Source organism: Mesoplodon densirostris, chromosome 9, assembly GCF_025265405.1.
Source record: "Mesoplodon densirostris isolate mMesDen1 chromosome 9, mMesDen1 primary haplotype, whole genome shotgun sequence".
NCBI classification, from domain to species: Eukaryota; Metazoa; Chordata; class Mammalia; order Artiodactyla; family Ziphiidae; genus Mesoplodon; species Mesoplodon densirostris.
In genome coordinates this window covers 14082034-14108256 of record NC_082669.1, presented here as the reverse complement: position 1 = coordinate 14108256, position 26223 = coordinate 14082034, and the positions used below count along the sequence as shown (strand labels likewise).

At 44.3% G+C, this 26223-nt stretch overlaps 2 protein-coding genes across 2 annotated transcripts in view; one reads left to right on the top strand and one right to left on the bottom strand.

The window, feature by feature from the left end:
• The window catches only part of MAGI2 (membrane associated guanylate kinase, WW and PDZ domain containing 2), a 1346582-nt gene that overhangs the window by 47219 nt on the left and 1273140 nt on the right, over positions 1 to 26223 (bottom strand). The window contains exon 21 of the mRNA XM_060107590.1: positions 8687 to 8825. Coding sequence (XP_059963573.1) covers positions 8687 to 8825 — 139 coding nt within the window. The remainder of the gene's footprint in view (positions 1 to 8686; positions 8826 to 26223) is intronic.
• On the top strand, positions 24671 to 25093 carry LOC132495686 (large ribosomal subunit protein P1). The gene has a single exon (XM_060107589.1). It carries the CDS (start codon positions 24698 to 24700, stop codon positions 25040 to 25042), a length of 345 nt encoding a protein of 114 aa, XP_059963572.1. The 5' UTR covers positions 24671 to 24697; the 3' UTR covers positions 25043 to 25093.

The window sequence follows — 26223 nt, the reverse complement described above, 5'->3', positions numbered from 1 at the left end:
GAGTTAACAGCTGTTTAGTCCAGGCTAAGTGTGTGTTTGTTGTTCTGTTAAAATTTTTTTTGAACCCAAACAGCACATTGAAGAATGTGTGATTCTCAATGTTTAGAGATTTTGCTACAATTAGAGCATGTAATTCAAGCCTGGAGCAAGGCATTATATAATCGCATTTTTGGCCCTGACTGAGGGAGTTCAGTTAAAAAGAAATGTTGGGATGTCTTTGTCAGAACAGGACATCAGGGTAACCCCATCTTTGAGCAAGGCTGTAGGCAGAATTCGCAAATAACAAAAATCTGGCCTTATGGATTCACTAATTCTTCCACTAGAAATGAGGGGTTTTGAGTGCTTTAAAATGACCGCTGGTGAGTTATCTGATTAGGGAACACCAGGATAGGACAATAGGCCCAGGCCTCTCTGAAGGGATGCTTTAGAGACTTGACATTTTCTGGTTATGGCAGTTGGCTGGACCTACCCAGGAATTTGTCTTATGGTATTAAACTCCACTTTTAGTACCTGGAAAGCGGGGTTTTGTCGGCAAGCTCCTTCATAGGGGTCAAAATCTTTTCTGTATCATATCTATTTTGAGACAAGAGAAAATCAGAGAGTGGGGAAAAGAGCTTTGGCATTTAGCACCAGCTTCATAATGGGTGTAGTTGAGGGGTCAGAGGCTTATCTTGAATCAACACTGTCATGCTCTGAACACGGGGTCAGGCTGTCCTCAATGAGGAGGGTGGGAGCTGAGCTCAGACTGTCAAAAAAGCCTGAGATGGAAATGGGAGGAAAATCTAGTCTCCTTTCTTTAATTTTAACAGGTGCAAGTCTGAATGGAGAGCGATTCCGATTTGATGGGCAAAGGAGGAGCCGGGTGGAGGGGCTGAGGCTCATAGAGTGAGAGGTCGACAAGACATAAAGAGGACAACAAAAAGCAGAAACCCCTGCAGCTGGCCTTTACAGGGGAGCTAAAGGAGACAAATCCATGCTGGATTTGTCTCTGGGGCATGGGATTCTCTGGGATGGTGCTTTAAAAATACAGAGTCCTGAGCCAAATCAACCCAGTCCTGTGTGTGTAGGTGTGTGTGTGTGTGCATGTGTGCGTGCAGCTTTAAAGCCATGATGCAAGCTTTCTTTTAACCTTGATCACCACTCCTCCCTGCCCTCCATATAAAAACTCCTCTCTGGAAGTTGTGACTTCTTTGAGGTCTGTTCCAATGCTCTTACAGTGCTCAGCAGCGTTTCCTCTGAGAAGGTTGCCTTCTCCCTGGACTGTTGTGGAAGCAGCCCTCTCTTGGGAGAGCTCAGCTTCATGTTAGGGAAAGCAAGAGGAAGTTCTTACCAGCACCTAAATACAACTATCCAGCGTGAGTTACTGGAGGGGTTGGAATGTTTAGGTTTTCCAGGATGCATGTGGAGCCCTTCTCAGCGGGGACTGGGAAAGGTATCTGTTCATTCACTCATTTCCTCCAACAATCTAAGTGTTAGGGAACTGAAGGAAGTCAGACCTCAAGAGCTAAACTGGTTCTTCTTGGTTGATTTCTTGGTTACTTCGTGGTCTAATATATTTTATCAGAGTCTTAAATACCTAACAAGTGAGGACCGGGGGGAATGAGTCACTTAATATATCCAGAAAGAGAATAATGTATGTTGGGAGAATATGCAAAAAAGAAGGAATTTCATCAGAGTCCACGGTTTCCAATAAAATGATGTGAAGAAATGGGATTTCACCCCCATCCTTAAAGCACTTTAATAAATGAGGTTTTGGCTGAGCAGTGGGGAAAACAATTTCAGACTTGTGTACCCTTCAAGGAAGCCCCCTGCGTCTGACTCCATGAAACAGAAACTTTTTGGAAGTTTCATGATTAGTGAATTTCCTGGGGTTCCCTAAATGCTGCAGAGGGCAGTCTGGAGCCTTGCAGCCAAGGAAGAACCCTGTTCTCTGTATGATACAGCCACAGTTCTGCGTGACAGCCTGTCCTCTTCCCTGCTCTGGCTCAGTGGAGGTGAACTGGAGTGATTTGTGGAGCCACTCATGAAAAAGGAAGATACACTCATCCATGAACGTCAGAAGCTGAAATTAAATTTCAGAATTTATTATTGAAGCAAGCCACCTTTTGCCCTATTAAAAATGCAGGTGAAATAGTGCAAAGGCTATGGAACCATTTAAAGTTCCAATAAACGTGGTCTCTGAGGCAAAGGCAACAGAGACTCTCCCCATGTCTGGGGGGCACAGAGTCGTGCACCACGGACACCTCAGGCCGTGAGGTTACAGAGCTCCAGGTGGAGATCCACAGGAGGGGAAGAGCAATGATTAGCAAATTTGCTCAACAGAGTTTTCTCTCACTAACTTGGAATTGAGAATAATTCAGACTAGGTCTAAGCAGAAATTTACCCATACTCAGCAAGTCCTTTTCTTCAAAAAAAGTACAAATTATTAGCATAAGCATTACAAAGGAAATGCTTAACAGATTAAAGAAGCCAAGTGCTTTTCAAGGATCCTTAACACTGTAGAAGGACTTATTAAATTCCACGAATAACTAATAAGACCCATTAAAAATTTTTCATTAGAGCAGATCCTTTGAGACCTTTTAATCAGTCACCACAGTATTAGAATCAATTGTTATACGTATCCTTATTCTTAGACTTTCAGCTCCCTGAGGGCCAGGACTGCGTCTTACCTTCAGTGCCTGCAAAGTGCCTTGCACCTAGTAGGTGCTCAGAAAAATCCTGCTTTCGTTGAGGAAATAGTAATGATATTAATTAATGATATTAATTACAGGATCTGCCTTACATGGAATATGTGGCAGGAGTATAATGTCTAGAGTTGACCTTTGTATGATCAGAGGGAAGAAAGGATTTGAACAAGTAATTGTTAACAAGATTATAGGGGTAGGCTTATAACATTCACATGCTAATGCATATTATTAAAGAAGAATAAACAAACACTGCTTATTGCCATGTAAGTAGAGACTGGTACTGCTTAATCTGGTGCTCTAATATTATTGTAAATCATTTTTATTTACTGATTAAAGGAAGACTTTTAACTATTTAGCCCATTCATTTCTTCAGCTATAGTCTGAATATATATAGTATGGCTCAAATAGATCTCTTCTTACTTAATGTCGTTATATTACACTTATAAAACATAAACAATTTCATTTACCCAAGGCCTGTAATACTCAACACCTATCAAAGATACAATTAACTTTGAAAATGGAAGTGCAAGCAGAGGTCTGCCTCATGGATCGGCTATTTCTTTCCCCAAAGGGAGATGTGGCCATTTGGTGTTAGTTGTCCTTGGGCCACTGGTATTCTGAGAATTTTGCTTCCTCCTGGGAACCCTGCCTGGCCTCCTAAAACCACTGAGATCATTTACAATCAAACTCACTTCAGCATTCTTGTCATAAAGACCTGTATTGTTGCTTAAGAGAATCAACAGGCCAGATCACCAACCAAGGCTGGAAAGCATATTTCTGTTTTGTTTTGATGAGACTTAAACAGCAACTATGACCAGCGCAAGGCTCTGCGCTGGTCTGAACTGCTTGTGGAGGACATTTTCTCATCCCGTGGCATCTCTATCTACCCTGGTCTTAGCTCTGTGGCTTAGCGTGTACATCAGGCAAATGCTCCGTGTAGTCCCTGAATGCTAATGAAGGACACCTGTATGTCAAGACGGAGATAATCTGCATAATATACTCCTACGCAGCTTTAGAACCAGGATGCATGCTTTCTTTTCTCTTAACCTTTTTAGATTTAATTGTGACAGCAAGAACCAGGATTCAGGAGCCCGCTGCTTCTGCTGTATCATCTTTTGATCCTTTCCTCAGGATGATGGAGTCAAGTTTCCTTCTTCCTGCTTGTTGTTGAGATGTAGGTGTCAGGGGAGGGGGAACCCAAGCTCTCATTGAGTTTATAATCAACAAATTCTTATCCTGAGGACTAGAGTGGAGTTGAAGTGTCTGTCTCCTGAGCTGCTCTTTCAAGGACTTAACTATGAAAGCAGCTTCTCCACTGAAGCCCTTATCATTTCCCCACCCGCCCCACAGCTGCTCAGCCACCCCTGGGAGCAGCCACTACGCTCGCTCGTGGCTGCATTTGCTGATTTTCGCCTCTGAAATGGCTGAGGTGTGTCCGCCGATGAGTCTCATGGTAATTATGGATGGCAAATTTGCAGCATATTTATTCCCTTCCTTAGCTCACTTGGCTTCACACCATCGATTGTGTAGTCGACAATCTGACAGATTACCTGGGGTGTGTTTTTCTTTGCATTGCACCTGCGCTTATCTATCTCTCTGTCACCTTAATGACTCTCAGCAAGAGAGTTTCGTATTTCTCTTGACTGAGATCAGCTTTTCCCTCACGTGTCCAAAAGTCCAGATAAGGGTCTTGCTTCAAAGCTGCTCTGAATTCTGAAGGTCTCAGAGGGAGGGCTGAGGGTTGTCCCCTAAACCCCTCCAGAGACTGCTGTTTGCCAGTCTCTTCACCTTCAGAGTTCACGCTTGCCCAGGCTGGGTTAAGCCTCCACACTTCCCTAACAGGTAACATCTCTTATGGATTCTGATAACTCCCTTTAACAAGCTTTTAAGGCCACATTTTATGCCAAGATTGGGATCTTAAAGGGCAAACAAAGGAAACAAACACAAGATTATACTCATAGTTGACAGAAAAAGCAGGTCTCCTGTCACTAGGGTGCGTGTGGACACAGCGGATCATGTCCTTGGCCCCGTCCACTAGTAAAGCTCAAGGATTTTCGTTCACTGTTCTTGCTGCTGTTGTTTTGTTACCTGCACCCCTTGCCAAGTTTATTAAAATACACTCTAGCCTATCTTGGACAACAACAGAAATAACCAAATTGTGTTTCACGAGAGAGTCTATTTAACTGATGCTGGAGGAACTGTGATGTTCCTTAGCCTTGGGCACTCCTCACACACTGGGGGCATCTGCATAGTCTGTGAATGTGTGGCCATTTCGTGGCTTGTTCCTGGTGCCGGACATGTTCCCAGAGCAGGCTTGGGACCGCTATCCTTAGAAAGGCTTTCTTGCCAGGCTGGACTTTGGCTGGCATCTGGGAACGTGACTGGTGATTCGTTCCCTACACTAATATATAGCTTTCCTAAGCGATCAGGGTGTCTCACTGTACCTCAACTGTTTGTACAAACAATGTGGTTTACGCTTAACACCTGCTTTCCTTCTTGGGAGTCTGGAACTTTGGTACGTGCCAGGCAGAGGGTGCCTGAGTGCCCAGCCCCCAGGAGAAACCCTGGGTGCCCAATCTCCCATGGACCTTGCAGGGCAGCCACGTCATCGTGCATATGCTGCTTCATTCTTGTTGCTTCAGGAAGAATGCTCTCTGGGTGACCTCTCACAGGAGACAGAAAAAGCATAAGGAAGCCTGCACATGGATTCCTCCAATTCCACCTTATTATTATTATTTTTTTTTTGCGGTACGCGGGTCTCTCACTGTTGTGGCCTCTCCCGTTGCGGAGCATAGGCTCCGGACGCGCAGGCTCAGCGGCCATGGCTCACGGGCCCAACCGCTCCGCGGCATGTGGGATCCTCCCGGACCGGGGCACGAACCCGTGTCCCCTGCATCGGCAGGCAGACTCTCAACCACTGTGCCACCAGGGGAGCCTCAATTCCACCTTATGATCCCACGGGGTGTCCTTACTACATCACTGTCCTAAAGCTGAGCTGTGAGCACAACTACATTCTGGACCCCAGGAGTCTCATAAGCAAATCTCTGAACGTGGGGTGGTCTCGGGGACCCTGAAACAGCCTCCTCATTCATCGTCGTGAGGTTCCAGACATGTCATTTGAGGCATTATCCTCAAAAATGCTGATGTGATCCCTAACCTTCCTGGTTTCTTATGCATAATTTTGACTTAGATTTTCCTGAAGAACTAATGTTTACCTAGTTTATGACTATTCTTTTACTTCCCTAAAGGAGATTGCTTTACTCTTTTAAATTTGTTCTTTTGTGACATAACCTCTAAAATTATTTTACAGTCAAAATCCATGTCAAATCTAACATCAAAAGTAGCAGACAGGCTCTACCACTACCAGTGTATATGATTTAATGTCACATTTTAGAAGAATACATTCAGAAGTTCTGCAGTACTGCTGCAGTTAAGAGTATTGACAATGGGTCCCTCAAAAGTGTGCCCAGATATTTATCAAACTCTCTGTGTTGGTTAATTTTGGAATTTAACCTTAACTAGATATTTTCAGATGACATTAAGAATTAATGGGATAGGGCTTCCCTGGTGGCGCAGTGGTTGGGAGTCCGCCTGCTGATGCAGGGGACACGGGTTCGTGCCCCGGTCCAAGAAGATCCCACATGCCGTGGAGCGGCTGGGCCCATGAGCCATGGTTGCTGAGCCTGTGCGTCCGGAGCCTGTGCTCCGCGACGGGAGAGGCCACAGCAGTGAGAGGCTCGCGTACCACCAAAAAAAAAAAAAGAATTAATGGGATAATGTCGACATGATCTTGAATTTTTGTGCTGTTCAAAAACATGTTTTTATTTTTTTGCTTTGAGGCAGCTTCATGCTCATGCATTACAGTCTGAGTTATGCCACCCTGGTTGGCAGACTATTCTAACTGCTCTCTACAGAGCGGCAGCTGGCGTGGTGGGTGCTCAGAGTCGGGACCAAATAGTGATTCTACAAAAGGAATAGAAAGTTCAGGAGAGCCATGTTGTTCAGGTTAATTTTTTTTTTTTTTTTTTTTTTTTGCGGTACGCAGGCTCTCACTGTTGTGGCCTCTCCCGTTGCGGAGCACAGGCTCCGGACGCGCGGGCTCAGCGGCCATGGCTCATGGGCCCAGCCGCTCCGCGTCATGTGGGATCTTCCCGGACTGGGGCACGAACCCGTGTCCCCTGCACCGGCAGGCAGACTCTCAACCACTGCACCACCAGGGAAGCCCCAGGTTAATTTTTAAGATTAATTTGTTAGAACAATAAGAACAGCATTAACTCTATGAGAACCCCTGGATATAGATAACAGGTCTTGTCATGGAGTGAAACACACCTTTTAAACGAGATCTTTTTCAGAAGTGATAGAATCTCACAGGTCGGTTTCATATTACTGAATCCCTTTATGTGCTCTAGGGTGCAAAAAAGTATTCTATTTCAAGAGTTCAGATTCTTTTTTTTTTTTTTTTTTTTTTTATTTTTGGCTGTGTTGGGTCTTCATTTCTGTGCGAGGGCTTTCTCTAGTTGTGGCAAGTGGGGGTCACTCTTCATCGCAGTGCGCGGACCTCTCACTGTTGCGGCCTCTCTCGTTGTGGAGCACAGGCTCCGGACGCACAGGCTCAGCGGCCATGGCTTACAGGCCCAGCCACTCCATGGCATGTGAGATCCTCCCAGACCAGGGCTCGAACCCGTGTCCCCTGCATCAGCAGGCAGATTCTCAACCACTGCGCCACCAGGGAAGCCCAAGAGTTCAGATTCTTTACAAAGGGATGAATGCCAGTGCCATTACCCAGGCTCAGGCCTGTGCTTATTGCTAATATTAATAATTAAAATTATTTAATTAGATCCAAGTATTAAGGATGGGAAGCTATGAAATATTTCCTTGGGCATACAGCCAACCCTACAGAAATTTCTGAATGGTGTCCTACTCTTAATGTGAGGGCTTAACCAGCCCTTCCTGTAGGCTTTGGGTGTGTTCAAGACTCTGGAAACAAAGTATTTAAGGGCCGTTGAATTCAGATATTTCAGCTGAATGCAGGATTATATCTGTCCTGCTAATAAGGAAGTGTTCAGTCAATTATTAGGTAACTTAGACAGCATAATTTGAGAGGAAAAAGTACTATTTAGATTTGGGGGAATGGAAAGGCGAAAATGAAAATCAAATTTATCTAGATCAGCAAACAATTTGAACTATTCATTCGATCAGCAGTTAGATCCTATTTCCCTAATCTGGACAGGTATTATCTGCGCTTCCTCTGTACTGATATCTGTCTGTGTCTGTCTCTCTGTTAATCCCTGTGATTAATTAAAGACCAGCTCAGGTTTCTCTGGTTTTCATGTAAAGACCATGTAGCACTTTCTGATATGCTAAGGTAATGATGTCAGCCTTGCCTTAAATGGGCTGTTGGGAAATAACACCATTAAAGACTTCTGATGGCAAACCTATGAATTAAAATGCATTTTAAAGCCTTCCTCAAAAGCATCCAGATATACAACACAGGAGTGATTTTGGGGGATATCCCTAAACGCCAAGGCAATGCAACCACTGCATGAACTGAAGTTTATGTTTTAATCTTCACACCTTGAAGATTTGGTCTCGCTTGTCCCCTGGCCCCGGTTACACATCTCACAGGACAGTCTGATGCACGAGCCATTTTAGGAAATAATTGATAAATTACTGTGGACTCAAATGAACAGAGGGCTATCAGTCAAATTACAAAAGTTCTAATATAGGAATGTGGCAAGAACTCCCAGCACACTCAGAGATGCCCCGAAGGTCCTACATTTGCTATTTTCAACATTACCTAAATAAGGGAGCAAAAGAAAGAGCTCACAGTAATATATACCTTGTGCTTAAATATACACATGTGTATATACCTATAGCTATTGATCACTAAATATATATTTAGGCAGAATTAGGGAACTGATGTAGTTTTATAAATAAGCACAGGCATTTACAGCACACAGAAGAAACAGAAAAAAGGTGAATCAAAACGTGAAACGTACCATACTCTGGGACCTGCCCCGTCCCGCGCTTCAGCAGTAGCCTGACTCGTCTTCCTCCAGATTTGATGAGCTCTATTGCTCTGGCGTGAGTCATGTCTCTGGTGCTCTCCCCATTGATTTCAATGATCTGATCCCCTACCTGTTAATTAAAGAGACATCAAGTCAGCCAAAGATGGTTTTATTCAAGTTGCATTTCCGACAGATTAGAGAAGCATCTGTAGAGGACCAGTTTCCAGAGAGCAACTGAACAATTTGGTTGCAGCCTGCTGCTTCTTAGGAGAGGCTAACCCCTGGCTACATCCTGAATCTGACCACCAAACTTTATCTTTATAGAAACTCAAATATTAGACCATGGAGGTTGTGATGATATGTCACTTATATTTAGCCAGTATGGCAGAGGCCACAGTTGAACTATTTGGGATTTTCTTAAAAAATTAGGGAATATGTTGGACACTGCAATTCAAAGTAAGCTGGCATCTTTGCTTTGAATCAAGAAGTAAATATTTTAAGGCTTTTTCATTGAACGCATTAGGCAGGCATCTAATTCAAAGTGTTGGATGGAATGATTTGTTTTGGGGCTTCTCTGAGAATTTTTGTTACGCGTCATTTAAATTTTCCTGGGTGCTATGATGCTATTGCTTTCTTTGTAAACAGTGGTGGGTTGATAGTCAAGTTTGATGATGAATTTTCTATCACAGTCCTCTGAATTAAAAATGACTCCATTCTCCACACAAGAGGGATGCCCTTGCTAAATCTTTGCCATGCTCACACCTGGTGGCCAGGGTTTGGTTAAATACCAATCCCTCTTGAATTGCTGGAAGTGCCTGGGTTCCATTAGCAGTTCCCGTTTAGCCTTTGTGAATAGATATTTGGAATAAAAGAGCTTCAACCGTGAGCACCTCATGTAACTCCCACAGTACCATTACTGCCAGGAACCTTTGAATTAAAATGTTTGATTTCAGTGCAAGTCACTTCAGACAAATTAGCCAGGAAAAGCAAATAAGTTGCTTTGCAAAAATGCTGTTTTAGTGGGGTTCCTGAAACAAAGCAGATCTCAGCTTAAACCCCATAATGCAGACAGAATTGCAAATAAACTCCCTACAGGGGAGCAATATCTAGGTTGATGCTTCAGGCTGGGCAAGAACAGGAACAAAAAGTTGCCATCACAATGGCAAAAGGGCATTAAAATAAGCCCCTTCCCCCAAAGGGGGACGGGGGAGAACAAACACAAGTTTATGGTAGCAAGGAAGGGACATCTCCACCTAAAAAGGACTCCCTAAGGGGCAAGGATCCCAATGTAATGAAGGTAAAGACTTGCCCCTTTGTGTACTCGGTGGCCTTTGGAAGTACCGTTTTAAGGCAGTGGAAGAGGTTGACCTCACTGGCATGAACTCCACATTCCATAGAAGAATCACAAAAGACAGGACTAAATTAATGAGTTGTAGGGCCAATGTTTGCACCATTTTTCTTCAGGTCTCCCTAACTGTCACCTTCCCCAGGAGGCAACGGGCACAGCCTGAGGTCCAGCAGCTAGCCTGAGGCCACAGAACCCAGCCAGTAGCAGAAGAGGGACCAATTATCCCTCTCCCAGCAGTCCTCATTGAAACCTCAAGGCACAGGATCCAATTGTAGAGATAAAAACAAAAGTTCCCATGAAGTTGTTAGAATAGAGTCTTCCTTCCCGGCTACTCTCTTCAGACTCACGTGCCCGACTGATTACTAAACATCTTCACCTCAATGTCCGGCAGGCCACCCCAGCTCAACACCAGCAGACCGGGTGTGGCTTTCTCCCAAAATAGTTTGTCCTCTCAATTCCTAATCCTGGGTAATAGCACCACCATGTATTTACCCAAGCCAGAAACCTGGGGGTCCTGCTGAGCTCCTAGCTCAATTCAGGCCTTTACCTGGATTATTCCAATACGCTCCCACCAATGTCTTCTCATTGTCACCAGTATCATTCTTCTAACTGAGATCTCCCCAGATGCGTCACGCTGACTGAGGCAGGCAGGGTTTCCATATGCCACTGTTCTCTTGCCTTCTCCCTATAGGCCAGCCCAAGCTCTTTTCCCCTGGGAGGCCTTCCTAGACCCTGTCTTCTCCTCAGGCAGAAGTGTGCAATCCCTCTGCTCAGTCATCGCTGCACCCCACTATGTTATCTATGACACCGCATTACACAATTATGCTTGTCAGTCTTCCCTCCTCAACTTTTTTTTTTTTTTTTTTGCGGTACGTGGGCCTCTCACTGTTGTGGCCTCTCCCGTTGAGGAGCACAGGCTCTGGACGCGCAGGCTCAGCGGCCATGGCTCACGGGCCCAGCCGCTCCGCGGCATGTGAGATCTTCCCGGACCGGGGCACGAACCCGTGTCCCCTGCATCGGCACACGGACTCTCAACCACTGCGCCACCAGGGAAGCCCCCCTCCTCAACTTTGAGCTTCTTCACTCATCAAACAATTCCTGAGCACTGATTATGTGCTAGGCAGTCTACTGGGGAGATCAGATAAAGAGAGATAAATGGTACAGCTCCTATTTACAACATGTTCTCAGTCTAGTTAGAGAAAGTAGGTAAATAAGACAATTACTATTCAATATCTCTTTGCTCTGACAGAGGTATTCACCAAGTGCTAAGGGAAGAGAAGGGAGGGGCATCTAACTTAGAAGAGTGGGGCTGGTAGTCAGAGAGAGCTTCCTGGAGGTGGTGACATCTCAACTGAGTTTTGAAGTATCAGTAGGAGTGCCCCTGGTGAAGGAGGAGGAAAAGCATTCTAAGTAGAGAGCACAGCATATGCCAAGACCCTGAGATTTGACAGCAAAGCACTGAAGATTTTGAACAAGGGGTAAGCTGACCAGGGAAGCAGAGTGGTGTTTAGTAATCTCCCTGAGACAGTGTGAAGGGTGGACCGGAGAGAAAGTGGGAGACTGAGGAAGGGAGCTGAAGTTGTGAGGCTGTCACATTGTTTATCCAGGTGAGAAATTGGGAGACTGTGGGGAAGAAAATCATGGGACACATGAGGGCAGGGACTAGGCCCCATCTGACTGTGTATCTTGTATGGGGTGCACTGTACCTATTTGTGAGTGAATGAATGAAGCATTTCCACATGGCTCATCTTGAGAACCATGCGGGAATGGGTTATAAGCGCTCTTGACCCCAAACTCAAACCCTGACAGACAGCACTGCGTGAGGACACTTCTGTTTCAAGACTGACATTTCAACAAGAACCCTGTGGAAGGCGAAAGGAATCTTGTGGTGTGATAGAAACAGTCACACTTAGAAAATCTGATGTTCTCATTCTCTTGTCTGTTATTTTCCCTTTTCCCTACTAAGAGCCATGAGAATTAGGGGAGAAAAAATTAGCCGGGGAGAGAGAAATGGTGGGTTGGGAGATTGTGTGGGAGGTTGAGAAGGAGAGGGGTTCAGGGGCTGCACAGGGGCGGGGCTGACGTCTCTGGTGTGGGATTTTCAGGATAGGGTTCTGGGAAGAGTTAGGGATGTTATTTGTATTGAGTTCCTGGGAGCCTGAGCTGACCTCTTGGCTTGGCAGCTTTCCATGTGAGGTCCCGTCAGAAGGAGAAGAAAACAACTCTGATGCTGGCTGAATCGAGGGTCCTTAAAGGTCCCTTGTCTAAGACTTTCAGTCTCTCCCAAGCCCCTGTCCATTCCAGGGTGCCAGTGGAGACAGTCTTCCTGCCTCACTGGGAGCAATGGAGGTTTGGGAACAGCCCAAAATCTTACCAAATTCAGAGAAAAAATTTTGGGGTGGGACGCTGGTCAGGCAATGAGATGGAAATGCTGCCACAGTCATAGATCTGAACCTTACAGGCATTCTGGGCAGATTGCAAAAGTGGGTCAACTCATTTGGATCTAGTGTCAGTGGTAACAAACCTGGTCCAGGCCCAGCCTCAAGACTCCCATCTCTCCTTGTGAAATGACATAAATGGTAGAAAGGTTTACTTTCCATTTTCATTCCAATAGCAGCCTTCTATAGAGTCATTCTACAGGAGCTCCGTAAATCAGTTTGGGATGTGATTCCTTTCACTTTCATCCTCTTAGCATCCGATGAATAAGACAGGTTTGTCAGGGGGAGAAGAGGTTCTCTTTACCTCCCCACCTCCATACAGCTGCCCAGCTGCAGCCAGTTGAAGTGTCCCTTTCCTACATTGCAGTGAACTGTTTGGTGGGGGGGGGGGTGCGGTTAATTGGATAGAACCAGTGGCAAATGTGCGTCCCGCTCAGGGATGAAGAAAAAGACCGGTTGTGACTCTGAGGTAGTCTTCTTTTCCCACACACCGTGAGCTGCATTACTAAAATGAAACTTTAAAGATCTCCTCCACTTGTTCTTAGAGAATTTTTAAAGTATCAAATTCTAGTTAGAATTGAGAGAGAGGTGGGGGAGGAGAGAGAGAATGGAGGCTGTGGGGGAGAGGAAGAGAAAGAGACAGACACACCCAAACCAGGTAGAGGAAATTCAGGAATGTGTGTGTTTGTTTTGTGTGGATCAAGATGTCACGTGTAGGAAACTAACCAAAGGACATAAGATGATTCCTAGGCATTCTTTTTTTTCCTGTGGAAGAAATACTTTTATCTGTGGTCCCCTTGGGGAAACTGACAACCTTACAGCATTGTCTCAGGGGCAAGGTGGAGTGAGATAAGTGCCGTTTCTTGGCCCAGTCTAACACGTTCTGCATTTCTACTCATTTCTATTCACATCTTGGCAGATTTTTCTTTAACAAAACTATTACCAAATCCTCGAACTTGCTTGAGGCCCTGCAGGTAAAACCTCTCTTCTTTTGTTTTTTAAAATTTATTTTATTTATTTATTTATTTTTGGCTGCACTGGGTCTTTGTTGCTGTGCACAGGCTTTCTCTAGTTGTGGCCGGCGGGGACTCCTCTTCCTTGCGGTGCACGGGCTTCTCATTGCAGTGGCTTCTCTTGTTGCAGAACACGGGCTCTAGGTGCATGCATGGGTTTCAGTAGTTGCAGCACACAGACTCAGTAGTTGTGGCTCACAGGCTCTAGAGCACAGGCTCAGTAGTTGTGGCACATGGGCTTAGTTGCTCTGCAGCATGTGGGATCTTCCCGGACCAGGGCTCGAACCTGTGTCCCCTGCATTGGCAGGCGGATTCTTAACCGCTGTGCCACCAGGGGAGCCCAAAACCTCTCTTCTTCTTGGAAAGCCAAGGCAGGTAAATCAGTATATATATATATATATTTTTTGGCTGCACCACGCGGCATGTGTGATCTTAGTTCCCTGACCAGGGATCGAGCCCGGGACCCCAGGAGTGAAAGCGCCAAGTCCTAACCACTGGATGGCCAGGGAATTCCCAAAAGTTTCAGTATTTCTTAGCAGTTAATAGTTTAGGTTGTAAGAAAAGAAAAACTGAACTCTGTACTGTATGCATTTTTGTAGTAAAGTCATATAGAAAGTATTTGGTTTGGCTCAACTAAACCTTTATACGGACTACATTCATCCTGGACGTACTTCAGCCCCAAGTCGTGGTAGTTTCTGCTCAAGGCTTGCTTGGATGTCTCCACAAACATGCCTCGCTGGTTGCAATCAGCTAATTGCCCTCACACCACAAGAACCTATTTCACATGATTAGACACGACTGAAGTGATCCTAGATTATAATTAGGTGTGAGGAATTGAGCTCCTTTAGAATTATATGCCAACACAACGATCGACGTCTCTAGTCTGTGTTTCATGAGAGACTTAGCTGTGGACCATTTGTGTGGCTAATGGTCCGAGGTCACAGGTTAGCTTTGTCATAATTCTTTCTTACAGGCTGGTTTCGCCCGCTGACTCCAGACCCCTCACGAGCAAGGAATGCACCTATTGCCTTTGTGTCATCTATACCTGTCACAATTCCTGACAAGTAGGCCCTCGGTTAATCACGGTTGAGTAAATGAATGTTAGCTTTGCTTTTCAGTTACAGTGACCGTCTTCGTTTTCACGACACAGGAGGTTCAGCATTTGTGCACCTTAGCATATACCGTAAAGCTTTCTTGAAATACTGCCTTAGGCACCTGCAGCCAAACCATAACAATTTCAACAGTACTTACAGGAGACCAAATGAAGTTTCAGTAAAGGTGACCTACAAAAATTGTTAGAGACAGGTATGTTATTGTTATGGGAGACAAATGCTAAAGGATCGAGAGAAAGAGGAAGGGAGGCTGAATTCGAATAAAATCAGAAAAACAGAATCAGAATTAGGGTCTTCGCTTCTGCCTGTCACAGGTATCCTCACTGGGTGCTCTGACAAAAGGACACCTGGTCCATAATGGCCCTCCTGGAGCAAAGAACAGGCTGATTTTCAACTCGATAATGACCTTTAATATATCATGGCTGTTTTCACAATTAACCTTCGTTAGATATTATTTAATAACTATTACAGTAAAAATCTTTTCCAAGGGGTTACACTGAGTGCTCTGGTTCACCTTCCCATGTCTTCCGTGAGACTGGTGATTGAATTAGATGGCATCCAAGTGCCTATTATAGGACCTGGCTCCAGTTACAAACTGCTGTGCACGATTGCCTCAGCAAGGCACAGAAGCCCATCAAGTCAGCAGGCTTTTCCAGAGAGAACTTCTAACCCCACTGGAAACTGAAATTCAGATCTGAGAGCACTGACACTATGTGGACTTTATTTGCCTCAATTAATTTATTTGTTGAACTCTGTCTGAGACTCTACGCTATGTTCTAGACAGTAATCACTTAAAAAGAAAACATCCCAACATCTCTTAAGAAACTTCATCCAAAGAGAAGTGTGAAAGAGCCCTGGTGGATTTCCAGAAATGTCCTTAATCAAGGTTATACCCGAGCACATACCTGCTTGGAAGGGTCATGGAGGTGAGGGGAACAAGAAGTTATGGGCCGCTGCAGAGTTCTGAGGGCTTATGCCTTGATGTGGGTAGGGTACCTCATGTCACGTTTTTCTTATATGTGTATTTTCCCTTTAGAAAAGATTTAGTCACAGCTCAAAAAATGTTCCGTCTCTGACTTGGGCAGGGGTGGTGCCTTGGCTTCTCACTCAAGTCAGGGGGCCGCTGTGGTGGAGATTCAGGGGGCACTCTTCATTCAAGAGCTTCCATTTTTCATTCTTACTTTTAAAATCCTCTAAATTAAAACATGGAAATACATCTGAAATTTCGAGATAATGTAGTAGCCCAATTGTGGAAGTCAACTCTAAATTATAATTTGGTATCTTTATCACCCAAACTTTCCTTTTTCTTTGTCAAATATTACTAACAATAATCTCATATAGGGAATTTTATTAGATTGCTTTGTTTCTAAATCTCACTCTTCCAGGGCTTTTAATTGCTGTTGATGTGCCCTTCCTCAGGTCCCCCATTCCCTGCTCTAGGTATGCCTTCTGGGTGGAGCAGTTCTCTTTCTGTGTCTTTGCAAATGCCGTTCCCTTTGTCTAGAATCTGCTTTTCCTCGTTCAAATAACTAAATCCTGCTCATCCCTTAGGGCAAAGCTCAGGTATGCCTGCATCCAGGAAGGCTTCTATGATCCCCCATCAGTCCTGGGTTGGGTGCCTTTCCTCAGCATTTCTTTAAAAGTTGGCCCTCCATTTCCACAGGTTTTGGATCCATGGATTCAACCAACCATAGATGAAAAATATTTTTAAAAATTCCAGAAAGTTCCAAAAAACCAAAACTTGAATTTGACATGCCTAGCAACTATTTACATAACATTTATATTGTATTTATAACTACTTACACAGCATTTATACTGTATTAGGTATTATGAGTACTCTAGAGATGCCTTAAAGTATGATCATGTATGTATGAGAATATATTTTATATGCAAAATATATGCAAATACATCATATGCAAGTCATTTATATGCAAATGCCATGCCATTTTATATAAGGGACTTGAGCGTCCTTGTATTTTGGTATCTGTGGGGATCCTGGGACCAATCTCCATAGATACCAAGGGACAACTTTATTGACCTTTGCCTATCACAATGCTGTAAGCCCTCCAAAGGCAGGGACTCAGTCACATGGGAAATACCCATACATATTTGTTCAAAGGATGGATGAACAATTGAAAGGAGGAGCTTTCAGAATCTGTGTTTTGACTCTATGTTCCCTATTGCTTAAACCAAATTTAAGCAAGATGTGTAAAAAGTTTTAAATTTGGTTTCATGATATATGTCAACCAGATTTGACCATGATCAAATAATATAAAGTGTATGTAAGTGTCTTGTAAACTCTATATTATACAAATATAATCTTTAATTATTAATTGTAGTCATGATCATTATCACCACCATTGTCATCATCATGGTAGAAGAGAGAAAAAAATGAAACACAGTGGTAAGTTCTTCACAATGAATCTAGGAGAGAAGCCGCTGAGCTGTTGAAAATGTATTTAATGGAGAAATAAGGCAAACAATTTTTGGAAAATATCACTGAGAGGTTAAAGACCCCAAAAGTGCTGCCTTTTAGGAATTCTTATAGGGTGTTAATGCTGTTTTTTTAATTCTATGATTCTGATAAATAGTTCTTAGAAAAAGAACCTCCTTGAATGCTCGGCAGATAATCCAAACCCTAAACCAGGACAGAGAGATAACTGTAAGTGTGGCAACAGACAGAAATACGAAGAAGATTTTAAAGACAAGCTGGTTGAAGCAAAATATTTTCTATGGAGGGAAAAATAAGCACAACCATTCCATTTTCATATGCTGGTTTGACTGCGCAGGCAAGAAGAGGAGACTGGAGAAATATCTTAAAATCATCCGCCTGAGCAAGAATAGAAAGCTATCATTTGCAGCTCAGCTAGTGGCTTATTCATTTGCTCAGAAATCGCTTATGTTAGGTCATGAAGTCAGCTTCCCTAGTTGATTGAAAAATAAACAAAAGCAAATCAAAAAGAAAAGTTTCCATTGTGGACCGATGTAGGCTGTGATTTTCCTTCCCTGGATGTAATTGAGAGAAAATGAGGGATTATTATTCTGCATACTTATCTAATCAGATAGATTTATTTTCCAGATGCAAGCCTTGGTCTTTGTGCGATGACTGCTATATAGGCACACGATAACCACTCCTTGCTTTCCTGAAGCTGACCTACTTGCAAATTGCCTTTGCATTTACTGTGTGTGTGTGTGTGTGTGTGTGTGTGTGTGTACACGCACATCAGTTCCAGACCTGATGTTAACAGTGTGAATTAGAGTGAAAGGTATACCCAGATGGATGTATCAGTCAGCTGGGATTTTGAAGATAATTTAATGGTGGGACGATTTCAGAGGTGTGGGCAGGGATAAGACAACCAAAGAAGGCTGTTGAGGCACTAAATACGTATGGCAGAGGCCATTACCATCTCTGGTCTGGAAGACCCGGGGGAGGATAGAAAGTAACAGGGGCCTAGTGAGAGCTCGAACTGCGAAAGACGGGCCACCTGACTGGAGCTGTAGCTGTCAAGGAAGGAGCACTGTTGGCCCAGAGCACTGAGGCAGGGAGCAAAAGGGGTCAGAAATGCGCCAACCTCTCTGTGGCAGACAGAATCACGTCCCCCCAAAAGACATCCACATCTAGGCCCTGGAATCTGTGAATATGTTACCTTACATGGCAAAAGGGACTTTGCAGGTGTAAGTTAAGGATCTTGAGATGGGAAGGTTCTCCTGCTTCTCTGAGTGGGCACAATGTAATCACGAGGGTCAAAGTCTGAGAGAGAGATTTCAGGACAGAGGTCAGACGTGAGGGAAGATGCTCTGTTGATGGCATTGAAGATGGAGGAAGGGGCCACAAGAAAAGGAATGTAGGTGGCTCCAGGAGCTGGAAAAGGCAGGGAAACGGATTCTCACCTAGATCCTACAGAAGGAACTAGACCTGCTGGTAAGACAATTTGATTTTTTTTTTTTTTTTGCGGTACGCGGGCCTCTCACTGTTGTGGCCTCTCCCGTTGTGGAGCACAGGCTCCGGACACGCAGGCTCAGCGGCCATGGCTCACGGGCCCAGCCGCTCCGCAGCATGTGGGATCTTCCCTGTCCGGGGCACGAACCCGTGTCCCCTGCATCGGCAGGCGGACTCTCAACCACTGCGCCACCAGGGAAGCCCGACAATTTGATTTTAACCCACTGAAACTGATTTGGAATTATGACCTCTAGAACTGTAAGATGATAAATTTGTGCTGTTTTAAGCCACTAAGTTTGTGGTAATTTGTTATAGCAGGAATAGAAAACGAACACACTTTTCTCTCTTCTGCCCTCTGATCTACCAGTGCTTCTCATCAGCCTAATCCAACAGGAAACCAGGGGGGAAGAGAGTGTGGGTGATGCAGACTTAATGATCAGTCCCCCAGGATACAGAACAGGGAGAGGAGGAAAAAGAATGGATCTGAGGGAAAGCAGAACAAAAGAAGTGCCAACACTGAGGTGGGATGGGCACAGATTTTAAACCAATGAATGAGTGTGACATATGAAGGCTGCTGTGGTCTGAATGTTTGTATCCCAGCCCCCCAATACACATTTGAGATCCTAACCTCCCAGGAGATACTATTTGGAGGCAGGGCCTTTGGGAGGTGATTAGGCCAAAAGGGCGGAGCCTTCATGAATGGGATTAGTGCCCTCATGAAAAGAGATCAGAGAGCTCCCTTGTCCCTTCCACCTTGTGAGGACATAGGACCAGGAAGTGGGCCCTCATAAGACATCAAATCTGCTGGTGCCTTGATCTTGGACTTCTGGCCTCCAGGACTATGAGAAATCAATTTCTGTTGTTTAGAAGCCACTCAGTCAGTGGTATTTTGTTATAGCAGCCTGAATGAACTAAGATGAAGGCTTTAATTAAGAAATAATTTAAGAACAAGAAATAAAAATCAGGTGGTGATAACCTTGCCCATACTGGAGAAGCTATTTTTGGAAGCTTTTATTTATTTATTTATAAGGGTTTTTTTTTGATGTGGACCATTTTTAAAAATATATATTTATTTATTTATTTGGCTGCTCTGGGTTTTAGTTGCGGCACACGGGACCTTCGTTGCTACATGCGGGATCTTTTAGTTGAGGCATGCGGGCTCTTAGTTGTGGCATGTGGGATCTAGTTCCCTGACCAGGGGCGGAACCTGGGCCCCCTGCACTGGGAGTGCAGAGTCCTAGCCACTGGATTGCCGGGGAAGTCCCTATTTTGTTTGTTTGTTTGTTTGTTTTTAATAGTTTCTGCTTTATGACAAAGTGAATCAGTTATACATATACATCTGTTCCCATATCCCTTCCCTCTTGCATCTCCCTCCCTCCCACCCTCCCTATCCCCCCTGTTTGTTTTAATATTTCATTTTTATACAGATAGTCTCTTAAGATACTGTTATAGAAAGAGAAGTGGCATCAGGGTTACTGAGTTGAATGGGCTGTTTAAAATTGCTAAAGATTTCAGAGTTGCTTTTGCATCTAGTCAGCCTCCAAGCCCCATCAATCCTACTCCCACTCTGTCTCCAGCCTGTCATTTCCCATTTCTCTTGCTTCCGTTTCCCATTCACCACTCCTCTCTTCTCCCTCTTTTGGTCCATGTGGCCGCCATGTTTTGAAGCTCGCCTCTGCTTTGGTCTCTCTCCTCTTCAAACACCTATGCTCCTCCTCCAAACTTCTTGAACAGCATCCAGACTCCTTGACATCATGCGAAGATTGTCCAGGACCTTGTGCCCCCAACCTTGCAGCTCATCCCTGCCACTCTCTTGGGTTTAATCTGGCCGGTTTCTCAATCTTCCACTCTTCACTGGGTGCTCCCATCCCTGCATTTTTTATCTTGCCCTCACTTCTGCTAGTTTTTCTTGCCATTTTCCCCAACTCCTCCAGTCTTATCTTGTACTTGTACCCATTCTTCAAGGCTCCACTCAACTCCTCCATGAAGCTGTCTCTGGTCCCTCCCGGGGGAGATGTCACCTCCTTTCTCTAGGCCTCCACTGCACGCTGGCCATGCCTCTCTTACAGCCGTTACTGCACCCCTGCCTCTTATTCTAGTCATCTGTGTATTTATTCCTCCCCCCACCACTTGTGCACCTACTAAATTATAAACTCCTGGAAAGAGGGATTATATCTTTGTACCACCTAGTAATAGCGAACACACTGCCTTAAAAAAAATAGATAATAAACATTTACTTGTAGTGAGGACAAAAATTATTACTGTGTAAGGTATAAAAAGATTAATGGAAGGAGAGTCCTTGAGGGAGTTGAGGGTGTGTGGGAGTTTGAGAGGGTGCTTTGGGGTCAGAACACTTTGAGGGCAGTTCTGTGTTCACGATTGTTTTTCCACTGTTGACTAAGGTGACTAGCACAGGATAAGAGATTCATTAACATTTCTTAAGTGAATGAATAAATGCTGCCTACTGCATTCCGGCCAAGGATAACCTTGAATTCTGTGACAACAAGGGCTAAAAAAAGTTCGTAATACCTGTTACGATATAAAGGTGAAAAAGTATATAAAAGTAAAAACAATACAGTCTTCTTCTACTTGCCATGAGAAGTAAGCTTAGAAAGAGCAGGGCTTTGCCAGGAACCAGCTAAAGAAGACCCAGCCACAAGGTGGAGGCACCCCTTTTCTTTCTGATATAACCATGCCTGTGCTGGCAAAGCTGGCTGAAAGCAGACATAGAAGCCCTGGAAAATAAATTCAGATGAGACTTATAATTATACCCCCAAAGTACAGTTTGAAAGCGGAGATCATGATTTACACTTGTACAATATACTTTGTAGCATCTAGCAGCACTGACTGGTGTGTGTGTGTGTGTGTGTGTGTGAGAGAGAGAGAGAGAGAGAGAGAGAGTGAGAGAGAAATGATTGGCTGACTGATTGATTGGGGGTTAAAGTAAATAAAGGAAGTGGTTGCTAACAATACACCCACTATACACACTAAACCATACACAGGGCCACGGAGGGCCAGGAGCCCATCTTACTAATCTCTTCATCTCCGGGTTTCTATTCTCCTCACTTTAAGGCAAGGACTCTGAGCTTGAGGGAGGAATAAGGCTTTGTGAAGGTCACATAGCTTATAAGTGGAGGTCACGAGACAAGACACAGGTTCTCTAATTCCCAAACCCAGGGCTCCCTGTTCTTCTCAAGGCTGCTTCAGCATCGTTGAGGAGGGGAGAGTGGCACACTAGAGGGTTTTTACTTAGTTCAGAGTTCAAGCTTCCTTCTATAGATACACGAAACTGTTTAAGATGTTTGTGACTTATTATTAACCTTTGGGCTATTGTTTAAAAATATACACATGGGCTTCTCTGGTGGCACAGTGGTTGAGAATCTGCCTGCTAATGCAGGGGACAGGGTTTCGAGCCCTGGTCTGGGAGGATCCCACATGCCGCGGAGCGACTAAGCCCGTGAGCCACAGCTACTGAGCCTGCGCGTCTGGAGCCTGTGCTCCACAACAAGAGAGGCCGCGATAGTGAGAGGACCGCGCACTGCGATGAGGAGTGGCCCCCGCTTGCCACGGCTAGAGAAATCCCTCGCACAGAAATGAAGACCCAACACAGCACCCCCCCAAAAATAAATAAAATAAAATAAAATAAAATAAAATAAAAATATACACATAATCATGTCTCACAAATAGCTCTGAAGTCCAGGTTCATTCAAGCATGAGCAGGATGTGGAAGAAGGTATGATTAAAGGTGTAATGAGCAAACCTCTAATTGTAGATAGATCTAGTTAGTACTTCACGTCTTAAACTTCCCTGATCACTTCAGCTACTTTCTCCATGAATAAATGTTATGTTTATAGGGTCGAAGTTTCAGATCAACAGGAAAATGGATGGCCTTGGGTCCGATTTTAATATGCCCAAAGAGTCTGTATACAGGGCAGAAAAACTCATGCCTCTGGGGTCGACGACCTTTGTTTGGTCACATTGAAAAGAGTCTTTAATCGCTTAATTTTAAGACAGCTCTCCAGAGGATCTTTACTCATTGCCACCATATTCAATTATACCGGCAATGAATGTGTGGATTATAATAGTTTTTCTATTGATATGCTAACACTGAATAAACAGAAAGAGTAGCATTGTATCACTATCATTTTGATGCACAAAATAAACATTATGCACTTTATCTTCTTTTACTATTTAAAGTCACATATTAATTACTTAAATCTTACTACTAGGAACGTAGCCGAGTGTCTAAAAATCTTGTTTCTGTTCAAGTTAATTCAGATTGTCTATCCATGCATGAGAACAGCTAAGCTATGAAACTGGGCAGCATGTTTCCTGGCAATAATGAGGAGATAATATTCTTTAGGAGTATTTAAGTGACATCAGTATTGATAGGTTAATTGGAAATAAAAATGTAAAGCTTTCTTAAGTCACTAGAATGAAAAGCCTCTGGTTTATTGTAGCTTCGCAATGCACTTTTTGAACTCTTCCCACTTTGCAGTTTAGGTGAATAACTGTCTGATTAGTGTAACTGCAGCTGTTCTCAGAATTCCCCGTACATGCCATGGTAAATCAGCCGTTTTCAAAATGAGACTTTCCCACCTATATCCTGATTCACAATCATTTTGCTTCCTCTACTCTTTTATCAAATTCTTGAAAAAATGACCCCTGCATCCAATGAAATGCAGAGAATATTGGGAGAAAAGAAATGCAATTTGATGTGAGGTCATGAGAGCTGACTCCAGTTGGGAATCTGATATGAGACATCCTCCATCTTCAGAGCTCAGGGTACCACTTGCTGCTATTATTAAATATAGCATAATTAATAATAATTAAGTTTCAAGATTAACTATTTTGAAAACGGCAGGTAAAGTGATACAACTCTAGCATGCATCTTAACTAGACTCAAATTATCTTCAGTTCTCTGTGTGAACATTCGCACTGACACGACTCCATACATGCTTCTAGATTTCTATCTGTATACTAAACTCTCATTTAATGGCCCAAGATCTTGTTACACAGTTGTGAACCACTCAGATGAAAAAACGGACACTTCAAAATAATTAGCACTTACTGAACACAGTTTTATGCCAGATACTTTCTAGGCATGTTAGAAGCATTATCTCATTTAATTCTCAAACAAACGAATAAACAAAGCAAACATACTCCCTATGAGCTAGAGAAAACAAAGAAAAATTCATATTAACTTTGGGAAATGAAATCACCATTTGTTTTTTACACTGGGAGCTGATTAACTTATGAATACTGCATTGCGAGCGTCATTGGTACCAAGACAGCAGGTTGATCGCTGCATGGTTAGTTAGCTTGAGCTCTCCCATGCCGCTGACTCCTTCATTTGGGTTGGACTGGTTCCTTTAACACTTCGTGTGGCTGGACATTCAGGAATGACTTGGATCCACTTCACGATGCTTCCTCTGATCCTGTCTTCCACTTCCTGAAGTGTAGGTTCTGTGTTTTTTTGCTTGGCTCCTGCCTTGGACTACGACCCTCGTCATCTCTCCCATTCGCTTTCTTACATTTCTTAGTAATCTTTGGATATCTCTCGGTGACGGCCCCTCCAGTGCGCCTGAGTTCATCATTACGTTGCTACTTTTGGGAGCTGACCCTTCCTATATTGTCTCTGTTCAGGCTTGCATTGTTTTTGGTGTGTACTGCCCCGTCATTTTACAAATATGGGCCACTTGTCACCAAAAGGACTGAGTATAAACGTGTGCGTGGAAACTTCCAAATTCATCACCATTCCTAGAAAAACAATTCTGCAGGGTTGCCCTGATGGAGAATACTTGTTTTCTAATCGCCCATGTTTTCCAAGGATCTCACATTATGAATGTAACTTGTTTGATTGAATTGTTTCTGGTCACTGAGGTATGAATGTGCGATTGATGTATTTTTCCAATAACTGTTACCAGCTGTGCTCTGTTAACTGCCCCTCCCCTTTCCTGCTGGGTAGTATTACAATTCCATGATTTTTCAGCACTTTTAGGTATTAAAAAGTATAGTACAGCTTTTCCTCAGCTTCCGCTAAGGTGCTTGGTCCTTCCGAGGAAGCTAAGGCCGCGTTGGGGTGAGGCCCTCACTTCATCCGGCAACTAGCACCGCGCCCTGCAGACCCTGCCTAGCCCTCGCCCGCACCATGGCCTCCGTCTCGGAGCTCGCCTGCATCTACTCGGCCCTCATCCTGCACGACGATGAGGTGACGGTCACGGAGGATAAGATCAATGCCCTCATTAAAGCAGCCGGTGTAAATGTTGAACCTTTCTGGCCAGGCTTGTTTGCAAAGGCTTTGGCCAATGTCAACATCGGGAGCCTCATCTGCAATGTGGGGGCAGGTGGTCCTGCCCCAGCACCTGGTGCTACACCAGCAGGAGGTCCTGCCCCCTCCACCACTGCTGCCCCAGCTGAGGAGAAGAAAGTGGAAGCAAAGAAAGAAGAATCTGAAGAGTCTGATGATGACATGGGCTTTGGTCTTTTTGACTAAACCTCTTTAGTAGCACGTTCAATAAAAAGCTGAGTTCTTTGCAAAAAATAAAATAAAATAAAATAAAATAAATAAAAAGTATAGTACAGTTCGCATTGCAACCTTATCTTCAATTAAGAGCTCCCCCTACCCCCTGCCCCTCTAGGCTGAAGGCTTGAGCACTTAAGCAGGGAAAGGGTCTTGTTCTGCTCTCTCCCCAACCCCTCACTCTCCCTCATCTCTCCAGTCTGCTAGAGAAGCTCTGATGGCAGGGTAATGTAAGAAGGCAACATTCTCTGGAGCAATCAAGAGTTACTGGTGGTGGTCTTCCCTGGTGGTGCAGTGGTTAAGAATCTGCCTGCCAATGAAGGGGACACAGGATTGACCCCTGGCCCAGGAAGATCCCACATGTCACGGAGCAACTAAGCCCGTGCACCACAACTACTGAGCCTGCGCTCTAGAGCCCGCGAGCCACAACCACTGAGCACGCACACCTAGAGCCCGTGCTCCACAGCAAGAGAAGCCACGACAGTGAGAAGCCCGCGCGCCGCGACCAAGAGTAGCCCCCGCTCGCCGCAACTAGAGGAAGCCTGCGCGCAGCAACGAAGACTCGACACAGTCAAAAATAAAAATAAATAAATAAATAAATTTAGAAAAAAATGAGTTACTGGTGGCAGGTGTGTTCTCCTCTTTTTGCTTCTGTTCTCTGTGTGGCAGATCTTAATCTTAACTGAGTGTTTACTTTGTGCCGGGGCTATTCTAGGTGCTGGGGATTATGGTGGGAATCAAGGAAGACAAGATTTCTGACCTCAGGGAATTTAAATTCGTGGACATCCAAATGCTGCCTCTCTCCTGAGGATGGTTTGGGTCACTTCTTTGGAAGACGTGACGTGGAGTTTCCTCTCCACATTGTGAGACACGGTTGAGGCTGGTCTCTTCCTTTTCCATTCGGCTTCCCTTTCCTCCACTATGGATAATACAACCTATAGCCTCTTTTGGCAGGGGTCCCTTTGGCCAGAAAACATCTCTCCAGAGAGACGGCTTAAGCCTCAAGTCACCTTCCGTAGTGTCCACTCAACCTATGGGAAACGGTGGGAGTGCAGGCTCACCCAGAACTCCCTCTCTTCACTTTTTATCTTTCCTCTTTTTCTCCCTTCTCCAGCTTATCAGGTCTCTACCGATTCAACAGCTCAGCCACTTTA